The sequence below is a fragment of the Myodes glareolus genome, chromosome 4, assembly GCF_982192425.1.
Source record: "Myodes glareolus chromosome 4, mMyoGla1.1, whole genome shotgun sequence".
NCBI lineage: Eukaryota > Metazoa > Chordata > Mammalia > Rodentia > Cricetidae > Myodes > Myodes glareolus.
In genome coordinates, this window is record NC_142029.1 from 15,411,446 (window position 1) to 15,429,632 (window position 18,187).

At 45.4% G+C, this 18,187-nt stretch overlaps 1 protein-coding gene across 4 annotated transcripts in view; it reads left to right on the plus strand.

Annotated features, from left to right (window-relative positions):
• The window catches only part of Dag1 (dystroglycan 1), a 65,150-nt gene extending 47,753 nt beyond the window's left edge, over window positions 1-17,397 (plus strand). For all 4 annotated transcript variants that reach the window (XM_085688848.2, XM_085688846.2, XM_085688847.2 and 1 more), the window contains one exon: window positions 12,584-17,397. In XM_085688848.2, the coding sequence (XP_085544974.2) occupies window positions 12,584-14,986 (2,403 nt within the window). In that variant the 3' untranslated portion in view covers window positions 14,987-17,397. The remainder of the gene's footprint in view (window positions 1-12,583) is intronic.
• The last annotated feature ends 790 nt before the right edge of the window (window positions 17,398-18,187 follow it).

Here is an 18,187-nt window from a genome sequence, read left to right on the forward strand (position 1 = left end):
ATAACCTTCAAATCATTTCTGACAATAGTACCTACTTTATTCAAGCCATCATTTGCTCAATACTTCTCAAGGTTCTTTATGTTCTTGATCCTCTCAGTTGTTTTCATACTAGAGCAAGAGACATTTTATCATTTTGAATCTGTTCAAAACCAACCCCTATTACTGATATATATTTAGGATGAGACCCCTGTGATTTGTTTTGAGGTTTCCTTTCTTTCCCCTTTGCCTCTTGGTGTCTTACCCTAGCCTCATGTACTGTCCCTTTCTGTTCTGATTATTCCTAGTTTATGGCCTGCTGCAGGCCTTTGGCTCCATTGTACTTTCCTTCTTCCATCTTTCTTAGTGCTGTCACCTCTTTCAGATTCAATTTGAATGTCTTCTGAACTACTAGAGCCTCTTTCTCCATGGGGGAAGCAGTTTCCCGCAAATGCTGTTACCTTCTTAGATGTCTGTCCTGGTCACCAGGCATAGTACTTGCCTATGATCACAGCACTTTGGGATACTGAGACTGGTTTAAGGCCAGCCTGGGCTACAGAAGGAGACGTTGTCTATACCTTGTTCCCTTCAAACCTGGTTTGAATTCTCAAAGCCTCTGTACAGTGGCACAAGTGTTGGGTCTGAGCCACTCCAGGCCATGCCGTGGGCATAATTGAGCCCATCATGGAGAGTCTCCAACTGCCATGTGGGTAATCCTGCATATCTGGCAACAACTCAGGCTTAGTACCTCCTCTTTAGGTTAATTGAGAAGGAGTCAGTGTCGTGTGGTAGGAGCATGCCTATAATCCCTATAATGGGAAGGAAGAGTTTGAGTTTGAGGTCAGCTTCAGCTGCAGAGTGGGGCCCTGTCTGGAAAGGGTAGTAGGTAAGAAATACCTTGGTGTCACTTGAACGATGAGGCTGCTCCTGTAGAGCCCTTCAGATATCTCTTTTTGGTACAGCCGGTGAGGGTGGCTTTTCATTCCCACTTTTCTTCAGCCTCCTTGCAGACAATGTGGATTTTTCCTCAACCCAAGATGTCGGCAGGCTGGGAGCAGCCCTTGCTGAGACTCTGCTCTGAGCTGCTGGCATGGGCTACCTCATTGTTCCCCTGAGAACAATGGACACTCTTTTTTTTGCCAGGAAGAGGGGTTCATGAAAGGAGCTTTTTTTTTTTTGGGGGGATGCTTGAGAGCTTTGTGGCACGTGAGATGAACTGCAGTTTCTTCCTGCCTCGAGTGGGTGTTCCCTGGTTCTGAATGGACCCCTTGTGAGCATGGCACACCGGGAAATGTGGGTTGGCAAAGGAAAGCATCCTTGGGAGTGGGCTGTCAGAATGGTATTTGTCCAGACTTATCAACTCAAATTCTTATTGAGAATACTGGCCTCTGTTTTATTATTTTTTTCTAAATTACAAGAGCTAGAGCTGAAATAAAATGATAAAGTAAAAATAGACGTCAGGGCTTAGGGTAGAAGGGCTGATTGTGGGAATTTTTTTGTGGCTGTAACTATGTTTAGTAGCTCTTTGGGGGAGATGATTTTTTTTTTGTTTTTGTTTTTGTTTTTGTTTTTGAAGACAGGGTTTCTGTGTAGTTTTGGAGCCTGTCCTGGAACTAGCCTTGTAGACCAGGCTGGACTTGAACTCACAGAGATCCACCTGCCTCTACCTCCCAAGTGCTGGGATTAAAGGCCTGTGCCATCTCTGTCTGGCTAATTTTTTTTTAATTTTTTATTTTATTTTATTTTTTTGGTTTTTCGAAACAGGGTTTCTCTAGCTTTAGAGCCTGTCCTGGAACTAGCTCTTATAGACCAGGCTGGCCTCGAACTCACAGAGATCCGCCTTCCTCTGCCTTCTGTGTGCTGAGATTAAAGGTGTGCATCACCACTGCCCAGTTGCAGCTAATTAATTTTTTTCCTTTGGCTAATTCATTTTTTAAAATGATCTATTGATGTGTATATGTTCATGCCTGAGTAAGTGTATTTGCCTCACATGTGAACACACCTGCAGAGGGCCAGAAGAGGACATCAGCTTCCCTGAAACTAGAGTTACAGGCAGTTGTGAACCACCTGTAAAAACAGCAAGTACTCTAAAATAATTTTTAGGGAAGAATAATTAACATCAGATAAAAATTTCATACCTCATCAGAGGGTACTGGCTGGGCTAGAAGTGTGATGTTATGATCCTGGTCACTATGGAGAAAACAACTATAGTTTTAACAGTTTTGTATCTAGAAGTGGGACGAGTGATTATTCTCTGGCAGTTGTGGTTCTGTTTTACTGGGCAGAGGAATAGCCTCTTGCCTCTTCTTCCATCATGGTTTATTACTTCTGATGTCTGATCCTCTGGCCTCAAGCTAGACCTATGTATGTTCCTGTATATAGCTCTGCCTTGAGACTTCCATGTTTATCATTTGCAGAAGGTCACAGGATAAATTTGGGTTATTATTGTGTGTAGTTCATGGTACAGACAGGTCAATTCTGAGTGTGAGATGGCCCCGAGGCTCAGACTCCATCAGAGGCATTATTTTCTGTCTCCTTGAGCAAAGAAAACAAAAGGTTATGACCACCTCATTTGGGAGTGATTCAGGGAGTTTTCTCTGACTCCTTGCAGGTTGACCTGGCTCAGTGACTTGATTAAGGGGAGAGAATTGAAGGTAAATATCAGTGATTACCAGGTCTAAGGAAAGATTGTAGGGACCTTGCTTGAGCAGGTGGTATAGGCTTTGATGGGGACCAGGAAAAAAAAAATCCACTTGGTATGTCTCTAAGGGAACACAGAAAGGCCCGAATTATACCCCAGGGCTTGATGTATACTGTTGGAAGATGCTACCTTAAGACCCAAAGGAGCCACCTGAAGGTTCATTAATATGAAGGAATTGACACCAAGATTTTTTTGCAAGACTCTTTGCAAGCTACTACCAGCAATGAAAATGTCAGTTCATGTCTGAGTCTGCCTCCCTGCAGCTCCTGCATGGTTTGCCCTGAATGATAGCACTCATGTGTTTTTTGGGTTCAGAAGCTCATTAAAATTAATTAAGCCCTAGCAAGAGGCTAATTCTTCAGTTTTTGTCCTTTTTGCTATATTTGACTGGCTTGCTCAGACTGTGAATAAAACCTTTTTGCTGAAGAGTAAGTAATGGAAACTCCTACTCAATTGCTCTTTCTCCATGTCTTCAAGGGTATGGGTTGAGAGTAAGAGCCTTTGGTTATGTTTTTTGGCATTTAGTGCATATTGATACTTCTCTGCTCTACCCACTTGTCTATCTGTCCCCAAATTCTCAGTCTTCTGAGTTCTGTCTTATGTGTAAGAAGGCATAGATAAAGAATGTCTTAATAGTCATCTTATACAGTGTAGACTAAAGCAGATCACTCCCACCCTCCCTCAACACATACACAGAAAATGTTTCTGAGTGTAACAGCCCTGACTGTCCTGGAGCTCACTATGCAGACCAGGCTGGCCTCAAACTCACAGAGATCCTCCTTGTTCTACCTCGTGAGTCCTGGGATTAAAGACATGTACCACCACACCTGACTAAGGATCAGAATATTAAATATGGCATTTTGGGGGGTAAAGAGATGGCTCAGCAGTTAACAGCTTTTGCTATTTTGGCAGAGAATCTGATTTAGTTCCTAGCACTGACATGGTGGTTCAAAACCATCTATAACTGCAGGGAATCCAATACCTTCTTCTGACCTCCTGAGATACCACATGCATGTGGTCCACATGCAAACATACAGGCAAACTACTCACACACATAAAAAGGTAAATCTAGCTGGGTGGTGGTGGTTCATGCCTTTAGTCCCAGCACTCAGAAGGTAGAGGCCGGATGGATTTTCGAGTTCGAGGCCAGCCCAGTCCAGAGACCAAGTTTCAGGACAGCCAAAGCTACACAGAGAAACCCTGTATCGAAAAACTAAAAAAAGTAAATAAATTTTTTTTTTTTTTTTTGAAACTCATTTCCCTAGTTAAGGTAACTCCTTGTGGACATTCCTGGTAGTATTTGAAACTCTATGGGGCTATCTACATTTTGTGGTTTTGAATCTCTTCTCTTTCTTTTTTTTTTTTCCTTGTTTTGAACATATGTGGGAGTTTTTCATACTTGTATATTTGTGCACCAAGTATTTGCAGTCCCTGTGTAGGCCAGAAGAGGGTGTGTTGGATCCTGTAGAAGAGGAGTTATAAAGATAATTGAGCCTCTGTTTGCATGCTGGAAATTGAATACTAGTCCTCTGGAATAGCAGCTAGTGCTCTTAATTGCTGAGTCATCTCCCTAGGCCCTTGATTGTCCCTGTTTTGGGATAACTTTATGGTTTTCATCCATGCTGGGCTCTACTTTCATTTAAAATATGTGATATTCAACTGTTGCTGAACTGATAAGCCTTATGTAGGGAGTTGAGATGGCTCAGTGGTTAAGAGGACTGGCTGCTCTTCCAGAGGTCCCGAGTTTAATTCCAAGCAACCATCTGTAATGAGATCTGGTGCGCTCTTCTGGTCTGTCAAGCAGACAGAATATTGTATACATAATAAATAAATAAATCTTTAAAAAACAAAAAAGCTTTATGTACTTTTAGGTGGACTGTGGCCTAGAGAAATTGGGCTTCCTTCTGTACTTCTTGCCATCTGCAGATATGCCCACCACCTGCAAAGAATCCTTTCCAAGATGGCTGCTGCAAGAGCAGTAGGCCTTGCTTTCACAGTTCCAGGACAGTGTCGATGTTTGTCATGGCGGACCAAGTGACTGGAAATTCCAAGAATTCCGTGGTGGGAACCAGCATGTCACCCTCAAAAGCATTATTGCTGCTGTGGAATACCTAACATAGCTCCGATTCCTGCCTCTTCTGGCATGGTGGCCTTTATTTAGTCTTATTGCACAGCTAGTCCAGAGTTTTATTGCCTGTGGTGCTGGGGATAGAACTCATGGTCTCGTGTTTACTAGGTAAATTCTTTGTCCCTGAACTACACCCTCTAGTCCCATTCTGAGTAAACCTGGAACTCTACAGATAGCCAAAATTTCATGTATAAATGTACAGGATCTAGGATACCAATTTTTTGTTTGGTTTTATGTTTAGTTATTCATTTATTTATTGAAAATTTTATAAAGTACTGTATTTACATTTTTTTCACCTTAGCTTTCCCCTTCCAACCCCTTGCATATACCCCCACTCCTTCTCAAATTCATGACTTCCGTAATTATTACTGTTATAATATACACACATGTATATATAAATGCAATCTGCTGAGTTCATTTAGTGAAGTTCATATACATGTTTAGTGCTGCCACTGGGTATTGGATAAACTGTCAGGGTTTGTTCCTGGAGAAAACTGATTTTCCCCCTCTTAGCAGCCATTGCCTATAGCTCTTCATCTGGAGTTGGGGCCTTGTGATTTCTCTGTTGGAATATCAACTAATGTTGCTATTGTGTAGGTCTTATTTAGGTAACCATATTATTCAGATTTTATATGTGTAGCTCGCTGTTGTATGTAGACACTATCTGGCAGCAGCTATCATGGTCCTCCTCTTTCTAGACTCTATCCTACCCTTCCTCCAAGACATTACCTGCGCCTTAGGTATAGGGGTTGTGGCTATAGATGTTTCAGTTGGGGACTGGCCCCCATTGTCAGTGTTCTTTGCATTCTGACCAGTTGTGAGTCTCTGCCATGGTCTCTGACTGCTGCAAAAAGAAATTTCTGTAATAAGAAATGAGAACCACACCCATCTGTGGGCATGAGGCTAGATATTTAGAATGCACTTGGGAATTGCACCTGTTTAGGAAGATGGCAGTAATGGGTTCTCATCTAGGCTTCATGATTTTACCAGCCATGGGCAGTTGGCTAGGTTTATAGTACCAAGCGTGAATTTCCTCCTATTGAGAGGGCCTTAAGTCCAGTTTGATGACTATTAGTAATCCCCAAGTTCTACTACTGTTCCTTTGGATACATCTTGCCATGCTGGTCATTTTTGTGGGTTATAGCTGGGTGGGACCTAATTGTTTTTCTCCCTTGACAACTTGCACAGCACCTTTGGCTACTGTGTGAGCTAGTCTGTAGGAGGGGCTCAGTCTAGCTCAGGTCCTCCACGTCTTGTGGAGGACACCAGTTTGTGTGTTTGTCTTTAGTTGTTTTGTTTTTGAGACAGTGTCTTACTAGAACAAGCTTTATAGACCAGGCTGGCCGAACTCATAGAGAGGTGTGCACCATGACACCTGGCTAGGATACCAGTTTTAAACTTAAAAGGTGAATGTTAGTCTTGGGTTCTTACCTAGAGCAAGCCTCCCTCCCCACTCTTAACATCACTTGCTCTGACAAATGAGTCTTGGCCAACTGGAGAATCTAAAGAGTCTGAGAGTCTGAAGAGTCTCTGTCTAGTTGCCTCTGATTCCCTGACTTTCCCCTGCCTGTAGCGTTTCTGCACCCTTTAGATGTTTTCAAGTGTGAATAGAGATCAAGGCCTCACTGACTATACTGGGTCCAAAGCCAACTGGGAAGAGGCCTGGGGAGTGGAGCCTTGGTTTGGTGCTGTTAAGCAGAAGCCTTATTGTTTGCTGGGTCTCCTCACAGTCCATAGGAGCAGGTGGGAAACCAGCACTGGTAGAGCCCAGCATGGGTCTGGCCCTATAATTCCACTAGGGTAGAATCCTTTCTCTCATCTTACATATTATAGATTCAGGTTAGGTAAAGCCTCAGCTTGCCAGGAATTGCTTTATAGATAAGTGGCTCTTGCTTAGATAGGGTAGAATAGATCTTTCTTTCTCTCTCTCTCTCTCTCTCTCTCTCTCTCTCTCTCTCTCTCTCTCTCTCTTTGTGTGTGTGTGTGTGTGAGAGAGAGAGAGAGAGAGAGAGAGAGGGTACTTACAGAAGTCAGAAAAAGTCATCTGATTGCCAAGAACTGGAGTTGCATGCACTGTGAGCCATCTGATGTAGGTGCTAGGAACTGAACCCAGGTCCTTTGGAAGAACAGCAAATGCTCTTAATCACTGGGCCATCTATCTGTCTGTCCGTCCAACCGTCCCTAGAGGATATGTTTTATCCTTAAGCACCTTTGTGGTAAGCCAGACCCCAGGACATATGTCCTCAGGATGGTGTTGCACTAGTAGACTCTGTGCTGTGGACAGTTAGCCCTTCAGACATATTGAACCTTTCCCTAAGTGGCAATGAAAATGCAAAGTTGCCCGCTTACCTGTGACTTAACCAAGTTCCTATAGACATCAGGTATTTTGGCCCTTAGGTTAAAACAAATTGTTGCCATTCAAAGTGCTACTTGGACTTTCTAACATGAAGATGTGCTCTTCCTTCCTGTCTAAGGAACACCCATTACCCAGGACAGTGCCTGCTTCGGGGCTGTAGATCTGGGTTGGCCTCCTGTGGTCTGCAGCCAGCAAGTGGCCAGGCTTCCAGGACACTGAGAAGCCAGAACCCTCAAAAAGGAAAACATCTGAACAGGATGGAGAGAGACTTAGCTGTTTTTCTGACATGGTTTGGTCTGAAAGTCTATCAAAGATATGGGGAGGGCTCAGTTAGAATGCTTGCCTAGCATGTGTGAAACCATTTCTAGCATTGCACGGAACTGACTGTGGTGTTACACACCTGTAATCTCAGTGCTTAAGAGTGGCCAAGACAGGGGGTTGGAAAGATGGCTCAGAGGTTAAGAGCACTGACTGCTCTTCCAAAGGTCCTGAGTTCAATTCCCAGCAACCACATGATGGCTCACAACCATTTGTAATGATATCTAGTGCCCTCTTGTGACCTGCAGATGTACATGCAGGCAGAACACTGTATACATAATAAATAAATAAATTAAAAAAAAAAAGAGTGGCCAAGACAGGAGGATTATAACAGTTTTAGGGTCATCCTTAGCTATGTAGAAAGTTGAGGCCCGCCTGCCTGGGTTACCTGAGGCCATGCCTAGAAACACAAAGGATACTGGAAATAATAATGAAATAATTTGTTCTCAACATACCAGTTTCTTCTCAAATATTTTTCTCCTTTGAGATGTCCCTCCACATACTGTCCTGAACTCCTTTTGGGGCTCAAGTGATCCTCCTGCTTGTAGCTAAGACTATGGGCCCAAATCAACTCACCTGGTTAAAGCCAGCAATTCTCATTACTATCTGCCAATTTGAAATTGAATGGTATAGATGATTTGGTAAAATGTACAGTGTCGGAGATGGAGTTAAAAAAACAGGCTTTTGTTCATGTTTGTTACATATATTACATGATATTAACATTTTAATGTTATTTGACATCATTAAGTGTATGGCTTCAGTCTTAGGGTTTTTGTTTTTTCCAAGACAGGGTGTCTGTGTAATAGCCCTGGCAGTCTTAGAACTCACTCTGTAGACCAGGCTGGCCTTGAACTCATAGAAATCCGCCCTGCCTCTGCATCCCAAATGCTGGAATTAAAGGTGTGTGCCACCACCCGGCTCTTACACTTTCATATCACATTGAAGGAAGTCAGGGCAGGAACCGATACAAAGGCTATAGGGGAGTACTGCTTACTGAATAGTTCCTTGTGATTTGCTCAGCGTGCATTTTGTAGCACCAGGACTACCAGTTCAGGGGTAGCATTGCCCACAGAGAGCTGGACCTTCTCACATCAATCATCAATCAAGAAACTGCTCTATAGACTTGACTTCAGGCCAGTCCACTAGAGGCATTTTCTCAATGAAGATTCCTTCATCCCAGATGACCCTAGCCGTGTCAAGTTGATACAGAACTTAAGCTAGCACAGCTTCCAAGACTGGCAGTATGTGAGTCTTGGCCATAGAATGGCTGAGTTTATTCCAAATGAATTGTTTTGACATCAAAACTTTGTCTGTTGGGGGTCAGTATAATAGCTAGACTGGGAAGCTTTGAGGAAGTGGGACCTTTCTGTTTTCTGGGTTATAAAGGACTTTGTGTAGTTGGATAGAGACTAGCAGAAGCACCATGCTGCTCACTCACTCATGCTACTGAAGCACTCAGACATGTCCTGTGGATGTTCTTGAGTCTATCCTGAATTCTGCCAGCTCTGCAAGTGGCTTGTCCTTAGCTGGCATCAGCCAGAGTTGTTCCAGGCCTTTTGTTACCCCTTTTTCTGTTTTCCCTGTCTTTCCTGTCTTCTCTGTGCTCTAAGTGAGCAGCTGTTCCAGTAGTGGGCATTGGGATGGAGTGGGGTTAGGAAACACTTTGAAGTGGCTAGAATGCCTGTCCGCATTCAGTTCACCCACTGTCCCTCTGTTTAGCTCCCCTATTCCCAACAATCACTGTAAACTATCTTATGGTTCTATGAACACACCATTTCAGCCTTAAATTTTTTCATCACTTACTTTAATTAAAAAGATACTTATTTTTATATGTATGGGTACTATGCCTACACCTACATGTTTGTGTACTATGACTGTACCTGGTACCCATGAAAGCCAGTAAAGGGTGTTGAGTCCTTAGAACTGAAGTTGCAAATGGTTAAAAGCTACCATGTGGTATAAAAATTGAACCTGGGTCCTCAGGAAGAGCAGCCAGTGCTCTTAACCACTCAACCATTGCTCTAGCTCCTGATTTTTATCTTTTAACTGATTATTTTACAAAGTAAGACTGCTCAACCTTTGCTTTTATAACTTCCTATATAACTACTATCATATATAACATGATGAACTGAAAAATTTCAAGCTTAGACTTTTCATTTAAAGCAGTTAAAATATTTATTGTTGGAGCTTGGGTTTGATTCCCAGCACACACATGCTGGTTAACAGCCACCTGTAACTCCAGTTCCAAACGATCTAACACCCTTTTCTGGCCTCAGCAGTCACAGCCTGCAGATGGCACACAGACTTATATGCAGGCAAAACACCTCAATTGATATTCCTGGGGAGGCCTGCTATTTCTGAAGGTAAATGGAGAAACAGTAGATCTGGGGGAGAGGGGACGTAGAGGGGGAAATGGGAGGGAGGGGAGACAACGGTCGGGTCAGGATGTCAGAAGAAATTTTAAAAAAAGAAATAATTAGGACTGGAGAGATAGCTCAGTGGTTAAGAGCACTGTCTGCTCCTCCAATGGTTTTGAGTTCAATTCCCAGCAGCCACATGGTGGCTCACAACCATCTGTAATGAGTTCTGGTGACCTCTTCTGGCCTGCAGGCATACATGCAGACAGAATACTGAGAATACTGTATACATAATAAATAAATAAATAAATCTTTAAAAAAGAGAAAGAATTAGATGAGTTTAGGGAAATATATGTAGTGTTTTTCATGGATTAGAAAACAGTCATGTTTATGGAGATCATCCCTACTAGTGCTGTCTCTCATAATGTCAGTTAGTTTCTTAGATGTTTTATTGGATGAAACAAGTCTGTTTGAAGCAGTTTGAAGGGTAGAAATTAAGTAAAAAAATCTCTGGTGTAATGTGTCCTGGCTATAAAGCTTATGTGTGAACACATTCAGGTTCCTGGTTTTTTGGCAGGAAGAAGACCTAGGCAGCTAATGGGGTGCCCAGGAGGCATGGCTTTAACTCCTTTTCCATAGGTCTGGGTTAAGAAGCTATGACTGCTGGGCGACGGTGGCACAAACCCTTAATCCCAGCACTTGGGAGGCCAGCCTGGTCTACAGAGCGAGTTCTAGGACAGGCACCAAAGCTATACAGAGAAACCCTGTCTTGAAAAATCAAAAGAAGAAGAAGAAAAAAAGAAGTTGCCTTAAATTAGGAACAGTCCCTGAGTAGGTTGAAGATGTGCCCTCTGTGGGCCATTGTGACTCTGGACTTGGGGCAGGACCATGGGGCTAAAAGCACCTTGAGTCAGAGCAGAGAATGAGTGACCTTTCTTACAGCAGGGGCAAGAGTATGTGTTTCACAAAACTGAGTGGAGCCGAAGATGGGGCCTAGGCCAGAAGCAAGTATTAATTTCTCTCTTGTCAGCTGATAGATGTTTCTGTGTTGAAATTCCTTTGGGTGCTCTGAGTATCTCCATTTATGTCACTATGGAAAGGGACTTGCACTCTGAAGGAAGTTTGAACGATTCTTTGGGGGATGATAAGGCATTGAGCTCCTTAGTTCTCTTCTGTGTCAAAGGCTTCTGCTGTGTGTTTCTTTTCATACCGGACTCACTCTGAAACCTCTACTTAGACACTTGAGAGGATCCCCCTTCTTCTGGGTTTCATGTTTTTCACATTAAATCAGACTCATTATGTATCCACATACTCAGTTTATTCAGTACTGGAAATTAAGCCCAGGACTTGGTAAAATCTAGGCTATCAACTGAGCGCATTCCCGAGATCAGAGATTCTTTGAGACTGCTTTGGCAGACCATGTTCTAGAATAGTTGATTTTAGTCCTCAGTTCTTCTTGAGAAGTGGGGTTAATTTAGACAATCGTTATGTCTTAGGATTTTCATTGCTGTGAAGAGACACCATGACTTTGGCAACTGTTGTGAAGTAAGACATTTAATTGGGGTGGCTCACTTAGAGTTTCAGAGGCTCAGTCCATTACCATCATGGTGGGAGCATGGCAGCATATAGGCAGACGAAATGCTGAAATGGTAGCTGAGGGTTCTACATCTTGCGGGCAGCAGGAAGTCAACTGAGACACTGGCTGGTATCCTGAGCATTGAAAACCTCAAAGCCCACCCACCACAGTGACACCCTTCTTCAGCAAGGCCATATCCACTCCAACAAAGCCACACCTCCTAATAGTACCACTCCCTATGACATGGGGGCCAGTTACAAACTACCACATTACACTATTTTATAAAAAATGTGTTTCCCATCCTAGTGCATTAATGATGATTGTAAAATAAGTCATTCTAGAGTGTCGACTTTCCTTATCTCCAGAATTATGTGCATTTCTGTTGTGTGTAGGCAAGGTAAACATGTGTCTGTGAAGAGTAGTGGGGGGATTGGAAAAGGTGTTTCAGGGGGAATAAGATGGTCCAACCTGGCGTACAGGTAAGAGCAGGCAAGTTGGTAGTAGGGTATATCACTTTCATGAATGTCCACCACAATCTTTATTTTTTTAAGTTACATGTTTTCACTGGTTTTATTCATGTATCTGTATGTTTGCTTGCATGAGTTCATTGCACCACATATGTGTAGTTGCTAGAGGAGGCCAGAGGGAGTTAGAGCTCACAGCTGTGTGTAGAGAAGTTACAGTTACAGATGTTCAATGTGGGTGCTAGGAACAAAACCCCAGTCCTCTGGAAGAGCACTCTGTTCTCTAGCTGCTGAGCCATCTCCTCTCTAGCCTTGTTTGTTTTTAGATACAGGGTCTCAAACTGTACCCCAGACTGACCTTCAGCTCATTCCTCCTACTTCAGTGTCCTGAGTTCTGGAATTAGAGCTGTGCACTATCATTCCCAGTCAAAGTCTATACATTGTTAAGGTCCATGGCATCCTAACCTGTGTGTATTAATGTGTCTCCAGTGCATAGCCCATCTGATAGTCCCAGTCTTCTGTACCATGTAACAGGGCATTATTACTCTTCTTTGGAGGTGATGAGTTGAATTTCTCAGCAGGAATTATAAATTATTCCTTCAGCCTGTCACATAACTCAGATTAGGCCAGTGGTTTACTATAGTGATGTGATCATTTTAGGTCATGCAACAATGATAGCATTTATAGCTCACACTTGTTTCTTTTAGGTGTCTGCAGCAGGGAAGGAGGCTTTGCCGTCTTGGCTACATTGGGACCCACACAGTCACACCTTGGAAGGCCTCCCCCTTGACACCGATAAAGGTGTACATTACATCTCAGTGAGTGCTGCACGCCTGGGAGCCAATGGAAGCCATGTCCCCCAGACTTCCAGTGTGTTCTCTATCGAGGTCTACCCTGAAGACCACAATGAGCCACAGTCTATACGGGCAGCCTCATCAGACCCTGGTGAAGTAGTGTCCTCTGCCTGTGCTGCCGATGAGCCAGTGACTGTCCTTACAGTGATACTGGATGCTGACCTTACCAAGATGACCCCAAAGCAAAGGATTGATCTCCTGAACAGAATGCAGAGCTTCTCAGAAGTAGAACTTCACAACATGAAGTTGGTACCTGTAGTAAATAATAGACTATTTGACATGTCAGCCTTCATGGCTGGCCCAGGAAATGCAAAGAAAGTAGTAGAGAATGGGGCTCTGCTCTCCTGGAAGCTAGGCTGCTCCTTGAACCAGAATAGTGTGCCTGACATTCGTGGTGTAGAAACTCCTGCTAGGGAGGGTGCTATGTCTGCCCAACTTGGTTATCCCGTGGTGGGTTGGCACATTGCCAATAAAAAGCCAACTCTCCCCAAACGAATCCGGAGGCAGATCCATGCTACACCTACACCTGTTACTGCCATTGGGCCCCCAACCACGGCCATCCAGGAGCCACCATCCAGGATAGTGCCTACTCCCACATCTCCAGCCATTGCACCTCCAACAGAGACCATGGCTCCTCCTGTTAGGGATCCCGTTCCTGGGAAGCCCACAGTCACCATTCGGACTCGAGGTGCCATTATTCAGACTCCAACCCTGGGCCCTATCCAGCCTACTCGGGTATCAGAAGCTGGCACCACAGTTCCTGGCCAGATTCGGCCAACACTGACCATTCCTGGCTATGTAGAGCCCACAGCAGTTGTTACTCCTCCAGCAACCACCACCAAGAAGCCACGAGTATCCACGCCAAAACCAGTGACGCCTTCAACTGATTCCTCAACTGCCACAACTCGAAGGCCAACCAAAAAACCACGTACACCTCGACCAGTACCCCGAGTTACCACCAAAGCACCCATCACCAGATTGGAGACGGCTTCCCCACCTACTCGTATCCGCACCACCACCAGTGGAGTGCCCCGTGGTGGAGAACCTAACCAGCGACCAGAACTCAAGAACCACATTGACAGGGTAGATGCCTGGGTGGGCACTTACTTTGAGGTGAAAATTCCATCAGATACCTTCTACGACAATGAGGATACCACTACTGACAAGCTTAAGCTGACCCTGAAGCTGCGAGAGCAGCAACTGGTAGGCGAGAAGTCCTGGGTTCAGTTCAACAGCAACAGCCAGCTCATGTACGGCCTGCCTGATAGCAGCCATGTGGGAAAGCATGAGTATTTCATGCATGCCACAGACAAAGGGGGCCTTTCTGCTGTGGATGCCTTCGAGATCCATGTTCACAAGCGCCCACAAGGAGACAAGGCTCCTGCACGGTTCAAGGCCAAGTTTGCCGGTGACCCAGCACCAGTGGTGAATGACATCCACAAGAAAATTGCTTTGGTAAAAAAGCTAGCTTTTGCCTTTGGGGACCGAAACTGCAGCACTATCACCCTTCAGAACATTACCCGTGGCTCTATTGTGGTGGAATGGACCAACAACACATTGCCCCTGGAGCCCTGCCCCAAGGAGCAGATCATAGGGCTGAGCCGCAGGATTGCTGATGAAAATGGGAAACCTCGGCCTGCCTTCTCCAACGCTCTGGAGCCTGACTTTAAGGCTGTGAGTATTGCTGTGACAGGGTCTGGCAGTTGTCGGCACCTACAATTTATCCCCGTGGCACCACCCTCTCCTGGAACCTCAGCAGCACCAGTCACAGAGGCTCCAGACAGGGACCCTGAGAAGAGCAGTGAGGATGATGTTTACCTGCACACAGTCATTCCAGCTGTTGTGGTTGCAGCCATCCTGCTCATTGCCGGAATCATTGCCATGATCTGCTATCGCAAGAAGCGGAAGGGCAAGCTGACCCTTGAGGACCAGGCCACCTTTATCAAGAAGGGGGTGCCTATCATCTTTGCCGATGAGCTTGATGACTCCAAGCCCCCGCCCTCTTCCAGCATGCCACTCATCTTGCAGGAAGAGAAGGCTCCCCTCCCACCTCCTGAGTACCCCAACCAGAGTGTGCCCGAGACCACTCCTCTGAACCAGGACACTGTGGGAGAGTACACACCTCTGCGGGATGAGGATCCTAATGCACCTCCCTACCAGCCGCCCCCGCCCTTCACGGCTCCCATGGAGGGCAAGGGTTCCCGCCCCAAGAACATGACCCCATACCGATCACCCCCTCCGTATGTCCCCCCTTAACCCACAAGCGCCTGGGTGGAGGCAGGGGTAGGGCAGGGGCCTGGAGACAACTTGGTGTTGTCTGTAGAGACCGGTGGCCCACAGACCATTGCCCACCGGTAGCCAACACCTGACCTAGCACACACTGACACACAGGGCCTGGACAAGCCCGCCCTCTCTGGTCCTCCCAAACCCCAAAGCTGCTGGAGAGACTTTGGGGACTTTTTTTATTTTTATTTTTTGCCTAACAGCTTTTTGTTTGTTCATAGAAAATTCTTCGCTGCGTTTTTGATGGCTGGCTCTGAAAGCACTGTTTGAGTAGAGGTAGAAGGAGGGAGCGAGGAACCGTGAATGAACTCGCAGGCAGTGCTGGGTGGCCCCCAGCTCTCTGCATTTTGCCTTTAACACTAACTGTACTGTTTTTTCTATTCACGTGTGTCTAGCTGCAGGATGTAACATGGAAAACAGTAGCTAAAGATTAAATTCAAAGGACTTTCAGAAGTTAAGGTTAAGTTTTTACATTTAATCTGCTGTTTACCTAAACTTGTACGTATAATTTTTGGGTGGGTATGGGGAATTGCTTTGCTAAAAATAAGCTCCCAGGGTGTTTCAAACTTAGAGAAGACCAAGGGACAGTATTTTTTATCAAAGGAATCCTATTTTTTCACACTATGTCAACTTGGTTGCTCTGACACCCCAGAGCCTGACTGAGGGCCTCCTGGTCCTGGCTCTGGTGCCAGGGCCCTGGTGCTGGGTTTGCTCTCCCGCTGTTGCCAGGGGCTGGAAGCTGGAGGGGCCTCTTGGGCCATGGACATCCTGACCTCTACCCCATGCACGTTAGTGGCCTACCACTGAGGGGTCATCATATCTGTGGAAAAGGGACTCCAAGAGGCATTGGTGGCTGTGGCCCCCAACCTAGGTGCTCCAGGGTGGTCCAGCTGCTCGTAGGGGCACCTGGGAAGGTCGAAGGACTCGACCACATCAACCTTTTTTTTTTCACTTCTCTGTGGGTTTTTGTTTTGTTTTTCTTTTTTCTTCCCTCTTAAAAGGAATATCATGGTCTTTGAAACACTCAGTGGGGGACATTTTGGTGAAGATGCAATATTTTTATGTCATGTGATGCTCTTTCCTCACTTGACCTTGGCCACTTTGTCCCAACAGTCCACAGCTCCACCCCATGCACCCATCCCCTCTTCTCTGGCGCTCCAGTCCTGGGCCTTGGGCCTGAACAACTGGAAAAGGTCTGGTGGCTGGGGAGGATGCCAGCAATAGTTCATAATAGAAATCTGTGGGCTCTCAAAGCTAATTTTTTACTAAAGTTTTTATACAGCCTCAAATTGTTTTATTAAAAAAAAAGATTAAAAACTGGTGATGCTTAACCGCAGTTTGTACAAGCTCCTAGTGTTGATTCCATGGAACTGATGGCTTTGCTCATTTTGACTCCCCCCTTTCTTTTCCTAATGGATTAAATTCTGGACTACACAGAGGCTTCCTTTGCCTTTTTTTAGCAGAACACCGTCCATCCGTCTGCATCTCTGTCCCATGACTCAGGGGCACCCACTCTGCTTTGATTCTCCTCCTTTGGAAGAAACCATTTTGAGCATGCCTTTTCTTGATGTCTGAGTTATTTTGGGTACCTTTTAGGGAGGAATGCCTTTTGCAATAATGTATCCCTTCCCTGATCCAGGGTGGGTGGGTGGACCCAGGCTCCCTTTGCACACGGAGCAGTAATTTCTAAGCCATATCGACTGTTTAGCAGAGGGTATGCTGTCTCAGGAGGGGAAGGCTGGTAGGAGGGATGTGCTGTTTCCAAAGGGTGGTTCCTCCTGTGTTCTCCACAGAGCCTGCCCTTCCTGTTCAGCTCCCAGCAGGGTTCTTTACAGTGAGCAGTGCCCCATGAGGGAGTCTGCAGATGAATGCTTCATGGATGCCTGGTGAATGGGCCTTGTGCCTCCAAGCTCTGGTCCAAGCTGGAGTTTGCCTGATTTCCCAGAGTCAGGAGCAGGAATCTAGCCTGATGAAATTATTTCTGGTGACCTCATCAAAAATAAATAATAAATAAGTAAATCCCAGTATTCCAGGTAAAGGCTTTGGAAAGCCTTCCAGATAGCTCTGTTGCTCTTAGCAACCCCACCATTGGGCACTGCCATGTAGAGAGGAGGCTGGCCCAGAGTGGCCTGTCGTCATAGCAACTGGAGGCAATGGGGCAGTGAACAGAATAACAACAGCAACAATGCCTTTGTAGACAGCCCCCTCCCTGAGCCCTGAGCTGGCGATGGCCATTGGACTCTGAGACGGAGAGCCAATCTCACATTCAAGTGTTCACCAACCACTGATGTGTTTTTATTTCCTTCTATATGATTTTAAGATGTGTTTTCTGCATTCTGTATAGAAACATATCAAACTAAATAAAAGCAGTGTCTTTATTACAATGCATTGTCTCTGACTGTCTGTTTACCTGATCTCTTAAGGTTCCTGGGAATGAATGGTAGGAGGGAATCGTATGTCAAAAAAGAATGACTGTCAGTCCCGCCGCCTTCACAGAAGCTCTAGCATTTCTGTACCATGGAAAGGCGGGGTTTGTGCTCCAGGAACTTTGCTACTGTGTGAGCTCCTGTTAGCACCCCTCCTGCCTTTGAGCCAGTTAAGGCTGATCTTGATCCTGTTTCTTCATTTCCAAGGGTAGGGTGAGACTGGGTGGAGAGGAAGAGGATGTGGAGAGTTCCTGCCTTAGAAGGGGCAGTTCTGGGCTTGTCTTCAGGCTGACCTCCTGAAGATTGGGTTGGAGGTATGCTGACAAGCTCCATTCCAGCTTCTACCCCAAGCTACCTATAGGTCTGGTGTTGGCTGATAATTAGCCAGGGTAGTTAACCCTAAGTACATGTCCAGATATAGACAGGCTGTTTGTGTAGACTGAGCATACTCAGGACCCAGGAGAAGGTGGGTGTGTTTTTCCTGGGACAGTGCTTACATGTGGGAATTGGAGACACAGCCGTTGTTGCTAGAGGGCCACTGGTTATAGAAAAACTGATGCCTCTCCTGGCTTATCTCTGCCTCTACCAGCTCACCATCAGATTTGCACACACTTTCCCTGATGGTTCAACCATGGACAGAATTAGGACCTAAATGTATAGCATGTTGAAAGTGCCCAGGTAGAAGACAGCCTGGGCACAACGGCCTTGTCTCAAGCCAGGCACGGCCTGTAACCCAGTATTGGGAGGC